This window comes from Vicia villosa, linkage group LG2 (genome assembly GCF_029867415.1).
Source record: "Vicia villosa cultivar HV-30 ecotype Madison, WI linkage group LG2, Vvil1.0, whole genome shotgun sequence".
NCBI classification, from domain to species: domain Eukaryota; kingdom Viridiplantae; phylum Streptophyta; class Magnoliopsida; order Fabales; family Fabaceae; genus Vicia; species Vicia villosa.
Window position 1 is genome coordinate 108,180,643 of NC_081181.1, and position 10,513 is coordinate 108,191,155.

The window sequence follows — 10,513 nt, forward strand, 5'->3', positions numbered from 1 at the left end:
GAACAAAGAACACAAGGAGACTAAACTAAGACTCCTTAATGACAAAGCCTTAGCCTAGGGGTATCCTGCTTGTCTAACATGTACTCGCTAATGATATCCTGATGAATATAATTGAACCAAGTTGTAGCTTTGTTCCTTAATCCAATACCGGCAAGAAAATTCGCACAAAAATTGGCTTCTCTAAAAATGTGTGTGATCATAAAATCTATTGAAAGCGAATATGCCCAACACACGAGCCAGCGAGATTTGATTTTTCAAGGCACTAAGCTATGGTCCTTAAAGGCCTTTACAACAAGAATGTAATCCGTTTCAATCCAAAGCTTAGAAAGACCAAGGTCTTTAGCCCTTTCCAAGTCCATGATGACAGCTAAGAATTCCGCCACTTCCGGATTTTCCTTGCCCAAGAAGGCACTGAAACTGAGCACATGAAGGCATTGTGATCACGGAAGATACCACCGCACGCGAAGCTCCAAGGGGAGACAATAGCAACTCCATCAACATTACATTTGATCCAGCCATGAATAGGAGGAGTCCACAGCACATTCACAGTGGTAATAGGCTTACCAATACCAGGCTTGATTGTGATGTTAAAATTCTTGAGCATGGTGAAGTTTGACATGGTCGAGTTAGATTTCTTAGTAGTGTTGTTCCCTATCATTTGAACCTGTGTGGCAAGCAAAAAAATACAGTGCTTCTAGTGAATATGCAGATCTTCAAATCTTGCTTTATTCCTTGTAATTCAAATCTGGTAACCACACCAGCTTTAGCACTTTACCACTAATTTATTTTACCATTTATGATTTTTTTTAGTTACACATTTTGATGACAATTCTTCTTTAAAAGATGAATTGTAAAAAATAATAGATTAAACACTTGCACTTGCACTTGCACTTGTAGGAGATCATAAAGATTTATTTCGGCTTAATCATAAGTTTTAGGTTTAAAATCAATTCTAACCACACAATAATATTAAATTTTTTAAAAAAAAATTTATCATCTATTTCAATTCTCGTCGATTTAAGGGATTATTAGTCCCTTAAATTAACTTATTTTTTTTCAATTATTTTCCATTGTTTTTTTTCTTCTAATAATTCATTTTACTATTTAATTTTTCTCTATTCTAGTTACATTATTATTTATTATTAAAAAGACATAACCATTTGTCACGGAGTTAAAAAAATATAATTAATCCATATATCATGTAAAACTGTTTTTAACATTCTACTCTACTTCTACTATCTATTTCTTTATGATAGCATAAAAATTATTTTGGTCTTCTGTACACAAACTTTTGAGTGTTACTTTAAGATTACTCTTATGTTCATATCTTTTTCTTAGATTTTGCATTTTATAAAAAAAAATCACATTATATCATATTAATTATATCATATTAAAATTATGATAAGATTCTTTTCATCTTCCTCGCACACTTCTTTCTTTTTCAATCTCTCTTTTACTTATTTTGCTTACAATTAATATTTTTCTGTATTAAAAATATAATTAACAAATTCTTAAGTGTAAATTATACCAGATTAGTATTACTCGGATAAACCACTAATAGAAGCATGAAAGTGAATATGTCTATTTTTTTTAAGCAAGATATATTGATGATAAAGCAAAAGTTCATCGAACTCGATTACAAAAAAGGGAGGCAAACGCCCCAAGGGAAAATTAACCACCAATTGAAATCTAACTTAAGTAAAACAAAGGGTTTTTGTCAAACTCATAGAAGTTACAATTGGCATGGAGAATATTCTCAATAAAAAACCACCTCCATAAAAGAGCTTTGCAATTCCAAACGACATCGCGGGTATTCCACACCAAGTTCTTAAAAATAACACCATTCCTAAAAAGCCATAAACTCCAAATTGTTGCCATCCACACACACCCCACTCTTCCTTTACTAACTTTCTTAGATTTACAAAAAGAACTCCACCTCCAAAAACTCTCTTTAAAATCCAACTCTTTAAAATATGGCATTCCAATCCACAAAGCCACTTCCTTCCAAACCTCATCCGCATAACGACACAAGAAGAAAAGATGAACGGGGGATTCAAATACTTCATCACAAAAAACACACCCAAGATTAGAATTAATGGATACAATACCTCGGTTCTTTAACAAGTCCTTTGTGGGAATTCTATGTTTGAAGCACTTCCAACCAAAAGCTTTGACTTTTAACGAAATGTCACCCTTCCATAAAAGAGGAGAAACAAAATCGTACCTATTAGGAGGACCAAATTTGGCCATGCCGTTAACCATAATACTATAGCAAGATGACACGGAAAAAGACCCATCGGCCAACGGTTTCCACCCCACCCGGTCCTTCAAGTCATCCCCCGACGGAAGAGAAACCACCCCCGGCCAGTGATGATCCAACAACACCCTCAAAGAAGCCGCGTCATCTTCCAACCCCATCGGAATCAAAGGAATCCCAAAATCATTCCACACCCAAACATTATCAATCCAAGCTCCCATGCATGCAACAGCCACATCCTGTAAAAGAGAAGAAGCAAATAAAGACGGAAAAAGCAACTTTAAAATACCCTCTTCCATCCATAAAGAGTGCCAAAAGGAAGTAGAAAACCCATCACCAATTCGGAAAGAAACATTAGAAGCGAAAAAGTCAACGGGCATTCTTTTATGCAAAGATAAAATATCCGTCCACCACACCGATTTCGAATTATAATTATCAAGCTTTCCTCCTTCGGTCACCATCCTAATCTTAATGTCCCCGTAACGGGCCTTAAGCATCCTATACCAAAACGAGTTCGAGTCCTAAAAAATTCTCCACTTCCACTTCGAAAGAAAAGCCAAATTGAAATCTTCTAATCTCTTTATGCCTAAACCTCCTTTTTCCATCGGGACACAAACATCATCCCATCCCACCCAATGAACTTTTTTCTTCTCCTCCGACCCCCCAAAGAAAATTGCTTTGTAAAGAAGACAACCCCGCCCTTCCTTCAAAGAAAAGTCCACCAACTCATTCGCAACTAGAACCCCATCTAGCAATTGACGCCCCGGGACAAAAGCGCTTTGACTAGAGGAGACTATGGAATGCAAAACCCTTTTAAGCCTTACGGCCAATAACTTCGAAATGATTTTATAAATACAACCAACCAAGCATATAGGTCTATAGTCGTCCAACCCCAAAGGATTAGAAGACTTAGGAATCAAAGTTAGGAACGAAGAAATAATAGACCTCGAAAGAGCTCCTCCCGAATATAACTCCTTGAAGCAACCCAAAAAATCTCCCTTTAAAAAAGACCAACAATTCTTCACAAAGAGAAGAGAGAAACCATCCGGTCCCGGGCTTTTAGAACCATCACAATTCCACACCGCCTCCTTAATCTCCTCCTCGGAAAAGGTAACTCAAGGGAGGAACTTTCCTCCAAAGACAACGAATTAATCATTACGTTCCCAAAGCCCGGTCTACGATGATTAACCTCCTTAAACTTACTATTGAAATGTTGCCACACCTCTTCCTTAACCTCCTCCACTTTATCAACAATACCGCTACTTGTAGTTATAGTACTAATATGATTCCTTCTCCTCCTTTCATTCATCACTCTATGAAAGTATTTACTATTGGAATCTCCATCATTAAGCCACTTTAATCTAGATTTTTGAATGAGCATATTCTCCTTGATTTTGAGATTCAACCAAAATCTACTAGTTGCCTTTCTTTTGGTAGCTTGAATTTCTTCACCAAAATCATCACAATCATCCGCCTCATTCAACTCTCTAACCCCTTCATCCACTTCCAAGTCATACTTGCCAAAAACCGATTTGTTCCACCATCTAAGTCTATCTTTAATAATTCGGAATTTCTCCTTTAGAACAAAATCTCCTCTACCACATACTTTAATCGCTTTCCATTCACTCTCCACGAAATGCAAAAAGTCCTTGTGATTAAACCATTCATTATTAAACTTGAACGGTTTTGGACCCCCAATCCTCCTTATCAACCACCAACCACACCGGGCAATGATCCGAAACGTCCCTTAGACCAATAAATTGCCCCACCACTCCCCACGAAGATATAATATTTCCATAAACAAGAAAACGGTCCAACCTACTTTTTGTTTTTCCATCCCCGCTAAACCAACTAAACTTCTTCCCTTTGCACGGAACATCAATCAAACCGCACAAATAAATAAAATTAGAAAACTCCCTCCACTCCACTTTACAAGTAGATAATGAACGGCCAAGTCTTTCACTTCTTTTCTTAATAGCATTGAAGTCGCCTCCAATTATCCAATCACCATCCTTGAATCTTTGTCTCAAGTCCACCAATTCCTTCCACATAGAGCGTTTAAGAGGCATAGACCAAGCCGCATAAACATTAACAAGATAATAAAATTTATTTTTCCAACTAATCTTTATTCCCAAGAAACCCGTCCCACGAAAGCTGAAGACAACCAACAAAGCACTAGCTTTCCACAAGATAAGAATACCTCCCGACATACCCTCCGATTCTATGAAAGAATACCCAACATCCCCGTTTCCCCAGAAGCTCCTTGCTACCGCCTCCGAGACATTATGCAACTTTGTTTCTTGAAGAAAAAACATGTCCGCTTTACCTCTTTGAATAATACTACTAATACGATTCCTCTTTATCCTGCTACCCCCTCCCCTTATATTTAAGGACCCAATAATCATAGCAAAGGTAGATATCTCGCCTTCCCACCTAAAGAAACTCCCGCTTCGTTAACTTTTAAAGCCTCGATGCTATCATTATCACCTAAAATAGAATCAACCGGAACCAACCCTAAATTTGAAATTTCCTTCAAAAGTTTATCACCCGAGTCGAGACCAAAGTTACTAATGATCCTTTGATTACACCGAATAATATCCGAGTCTGCTGCATTAACAGTGCTGCTACGCACCAATTCATCAGCCGATAACACAGGATCAGCAGCAGAACGGCAAAACGCCGGACCTGGAAGTTTCAAACTGCTTACTGTTGGTCTCCTTTGAACACCCACACCCCCAGTATCAACAACCTTCTTAATACTGCCCTTATCCTTCCCTCTTCTCTTCCTAACCTCCCTTGAAATAATAAGCTTCTTAGGTACACTCAGCTGGGCAATAGGACCACTCCTCCTGTTTTTGAAAGTGTGACAACCACCGTCCCCTGCAGTGTTCCTACCCACCGGAGTAGACCGTGGCTCTGAAAAACCTTGGTCACTAACACGATCCTTGTTGTTACCATCCAAACCGGCCAGCGTGATGACGGTAACAGGAACATAAGTTCCATCCGATGCAGCATCAGCATCCCCGTCAGATAGAAGAAAAGGCCGGTCCGCTCCCGAAAACGATCCCTTCTTAGATTTCTCTATTGCCTCATCAAAAGCTCCATCACACTCCCCCTACCAACAGCATCAGGATCAGGTGAAACCAAGGGAAAATTCTGGATGGAAATCAGACCCGACTCAGGCAGACCAGAATTCATCCCAACAGCATGATCAACAACACTATCAAAAACACCTTTACCAGAAACGACCACAGGAGGCTGCAAAGATAAAGAAACATTCATCACAGGCCCCTCCTCTTCCACTTCGGGAAGAAGAAACTTCTCACCGGAGATGTCATTGATACCATGGGAAGCAGCAGAAATTAAACCATTCTCATCCTCCATCTTCCTACCATTGACAAAACCCACACCAGAAAATCTAACAATGCTGCCAGACAACGAATCTGACTCAGACCGAAAACCCTCATTAAGAGAATGATTTGACCAGCCATCCTCCGATTCAGAAGAAGCAGCCGTCTTGACAGATTTGGAAGAAGGAGAACCTAAACGAAAAGCACCTAGGTTATCTTCCCTTATAGTAAGAGGGAATATCTTATCATCGACAATTTCCCGGAAAGACTCTGGAACTCCAAAAGCAGATGCCACCCTCACCATTATTCTTGCCACATCCAAAACCTCTTGATTCGACGTATGCTCATCAACGCACAAGAAGGCACCCATCGAATTTTCCAGATCCACGAAAAAATTAGGAGACCAATCATGCGCCGGAATACCGTAGACACACAGCCAAACCACCCTACTATCGTCAACCACCGTATCTTCCCATTTCTTAATCTCGGAGAACCACGTCTTCTACCATGTTTCTCCCTCTCCAATTAGGTCTTCAATGTAACCCTCCTCCGTCTCCTCAAGCAAACAAAGGTTGCCTCCCATAGGTGTGACTTTAATCGCAAAAACACCTTCCATATCAAAATGAGTCTGTAAGTTATACGCCGAACCCGCCACTAAAACCTTCCCGACATAGGCTTTGGATAACCTCGAGATGTCTTCATCCTTGGACTTGAAGCAAATAGACAAGACATTCTCGTCCCCGCTTGAACCTACGTTACCTCTCTCCTTGCAAACAACCTCCGCGAAACTCCGAGAATCCCTCCAAGACGCCTCCCTTCTCACCTCACAGTGAACAAAACCTCCAACTTTCTCTTTATGCTTACCTCCTACATCCCGAGAACCATCATACAATAATTTATTCCTCTGATACCGCGGTAAATTAGCGTGGATTTTCTTTCCCGCGATGATGACGTTATCCAACCTAACCGCCAACATTCTCTCGTCTACCACATCGGAGAATCTAGCAAAACCGAATCCCTTGCCAACATTATTCCTCCTTGCAGCAATTGATACCTCCACCACCTTGCCAATGCAACCAAACAACTCGAACAAATCCCCTAAAAAATCTACCCCCGTAATGAAAAATCATACTGAACTCCATCACTTGCAAGTTTCAAGAAGACGCCATGAACAAAGCTAACTCACCGATAAAAGGATGTCTATGGATGAAAATTAAACTGCCTTGCCTTTTTTATTTACTAAGCTTAAGAATTTTATGGGTCTAGAAATGAAACTACATACATTTTTTAAATGAACGTGTGAATGCTTTCTCTTACAAACATGGGAATTAGAATATTTTTGGTTATTTAATGTGAAAAAAAGTTAATTTGTAATAAATAATTAAAATATAAATGGTATGTGGGAAAAAAGTTAGTTGTTAGTATTAAACAATTAAAAAATAAATAATTAGTTAGTGGAAAAAAAATTAATTATTACTATTAACTAATTATAAAATAAATGATTATTTAATGGAAGAATTAATATATAAATGGTTATGGAAGAAAAATTAATTGTTATTAAATCATTAAAAAATAAATTATTAGTTAGTGGAAGTAGGAAAATTATTTGTTATTTTACATAAAATAATTAAAATAAATAATTAAATTAATATGATAAATTATTAAGTTAACCCTAAAAGAAAAGTTACTTTTTACTTAATAATCTAAAATAAATATGAGAAATTACAAAATTAGTGGAAAAAAGATAGTTATTTTAATATATATATATATATATATATATATATATATATATATATATATATATATATATATATATATATATATATATATATATATATATATATATATATATATATATATATATATATATATATATATATATATATATATATATATATATTAAAATAAACAAATCAATCAATATGATAAATTATTTCAATTATTTTACCATCGTTATATAGAAAAGATAGTTATTTTAAATAATATAATTAAAATAAATAATTAAATTAATATATCAATTACTAAGTTAACCTTAATTTTGACGTCTAAAGTTATTTCAACAATTTAACAATTTTATATAAAAAAAATTTAGTTATTTTAAATATTATAGTTAAATAAATAATTAAATTAATATAATAAATTATTAAATCAATCCCAATTTGACTAAAAAATTATTTCAATAACTTACAAATTTTTATATATAAGAGAAGTGAATTTTATATTTAATATGTAATAAACTTATAGTCATTTTATTTGAATTTCATTAATTATCTTAATTTTCCGTTAAAAAAGTTAATTATCTTAATTTTAAAAATTAACTATTAGCTATAAAAATAGATTTTGTTATTTTATTAATTAATAGAACCATTAAATTATGTTAAACGTTTGAAATTCACATTACTCATCAATTATTAGCTAGATTATGTGTCATCCTTACTTTGACAAAAAGAAACCTAAAGATCATCATCATCAAATATCTCTAATTCGATTATTGATGTACTAGAAGATAATTGTATCATAACTCCTTAGATTGAGAAAGTGCCACATGAGCCCCTAACCCTGTCGACATTGAGCTTACGTACCAAAATTGCTTACATTTAGAAAGTACCATATAATATAAGCCCTTAACCCTATCGACATTGAGATTTTTTGTGCCATAGGCACAATACAATAATTGTCTTCATAGACTTTATAATTGTTTTCTTCTTACAGTTTTTGTCGTAAATTAATTATGCTTCTCAAAATATCTATGCGGTTTACACATAACACTAAACTATCTTTTTTACTTCCTCTTTAGAAGTGGACTTGCAACCTTAATTTTCTAATTTTTTGAATATTACCTTAGATATTCTACTTTATTAGAGTTTAGATCCTAGGATTTTATAATTTTGCATCCAATGACATACATCCTACTCTCAACATGAGGTTTTCTTGAACTTTTTAGGCCAAAATTTCTCAATTTTCAAGTCTGATTTTCCGACACTTTCTTATTTTTAAATTTAACTAGTTTGAGGTACATTATGCCCACCTCTAAGGTGTTCCTCACATTATCTCCATTGGTTGAATGGTTCTTGTTGTTTGTCGGTTGCAGGGAGAGGTTTATTGACCAGTTCGCTCTAGTCCATGGTGTTTGGTATAAAATTTGGGATTAAATATGATTTTTATCTTTATAATTTTTTTTTTATCTTTATAAAAAAATATGATATGTTTTAGTCCTACAAAATTATTATGCACGCAGTTTTAGTTTTTATTGTTAAATCAATATGTATTTTTGAATGATTATTTTACATACATGTTTATAACGTTTTAAAAAAAAATTGTAAAAAAAATAAAAATTTGATTTCTAAGTCGATATTTTTATTACTTTTATCATTATCCTTTGAAATTTAAAAAAAAATTCATATTTAACACTTATCATTTTAAACAAATTTAAGTTTGATAAATAAATATTTTACAGTATCTAAACATGTATGCAAAAACTTATTCAAAAATTTAAAAATTAAAAGATAATTAAACAATTTTTAAAATTGTAGAAAATTTTTTTTAGAGCAATAATAACTTTTATTAATCCAAAAACCATGAATTACAATCCGATCCTATAGGATCCAGGAACCAATAAAACTATCCAGCAACTCAAAACCTATTCAATACATAGAGTTTCTCTATTGATGTGAGTGGCCATCTTCCTATATCCTATACATCTCAAAACTATATTTTCCTTTATCCTATTCGTAATTGTATCATCCATTGTGTGTGGGTTGAAAATCACATCATTGCGCATTCTCCACACAGCATAGACTGTCTCTGCAATGGCAACTTTGAGCATGTCTCTCCTCCATCCTTTCTTCCTCGTTTCAGTTATGAGCCATGTGCTCTCATTAGTCCAATATAAAGGAAGCCTGCTATAGCCAACCCAAGTCAGAACGTTACGCCAAATTTCACTTGTTTTGCTGCACTCAAACATGAGATGATCCATTGTTTCCTCTGTTGAACAAAAAACACATTTGGCATCAACATTTATGCCATACCGTATCTGCATGTCCTTAGTTTGAAGTCTCCTCCTCGTTGTAAGCCAAAGTACAAACACTACTCTTGGTCTTGGATAGTTGGAGAAGAACAGCTTCTTCCAATCCATGTGTTCTAAATCTCCTCTCAGTTATTGGTACATCTTTGAGGTAACAAATTTGTCCCTCTGCCCAACAGCTTCCCAATATGTCGTGTGTCGCACCTGATCCCTCGCCTTTAGGATCCTCTTCAGCATCCACGAGCAGTTTTGAGGATGCTTCCGTTGCATCACATCCTAACCCTTAAGGCAGTATGCATTCAGCCATCGCACCCATAATTTGTCGGCTTTCGATTGAATGTTCCACAACATCTTAGCAAGTGTAGCAACATTCCATTGAATTAAGTCAGTGATATTAAGGCCACCAGAGTTCCTTGGTTTACATATGTTATCCCATGCTACAGGGACTTTGTAGCTTCTCTCTCCTTTTCCACTCCATAAAAAGTTCCTACACAATCCTTCAATGTGGTGGATGACCTTCTTGGGGAGGAGGAACACCTGCATCCAATAGGCAGTTATATAGAAGAGGACACTCTTAACGAGTTGACATTTACGTGCATAACTCAAGAGTTTTGAAGTCCAATGTTGGATTCTTTTTAGAATTCTCTCTATAAGTGGTTGGCACTGCATGATAGTGAGTCTTTTGTTTGAGAGAGGCACTCCTAAGTATCTGAAAGGAAGTAAACCCACATCAAAACCAGTAGCAGCATAGATTTATTGTTGTTCATGCTCCATGGTCCCTCCAAAGTATAGCTTACATTTTTTAGGGTTAAGTCTGAGTCCTGTTGCAGCAGAAAAGTTATGGAATTCTGTCATAATGGCCTGAACAGAACTGGCATCTCC

General features: G+C 35.4%; 1 protein-coding gene across 1 annotated transcript; it reads right to left on the reverse strand.

The window, feature by feature from the left end:
* Nucleotides 1–3,278: 3,278 nt before the first annotated feature.
* Nucleotides 3,279–4,572, reverse strand: LOC131649767 (uncharacterized). Its single transcript, XM_058919524.1, has 2 exons — nucleotides 3,982–4,572; nucleotides 3,279–3,905 (listed from the first exon to the last, which is right to left on the reverse strand). Exons 1-2 carry the CDS (start codon nucleotides 4,570–4,572, stop codon nucleotides 3,279–3,281), a joined length of 1,218 nt encoding a protein of 405 aa, XP_058775507.1.
* Between the last annotated feature and the right edge of the window lie 5,941 nt (nucleotides 4,573–10,513).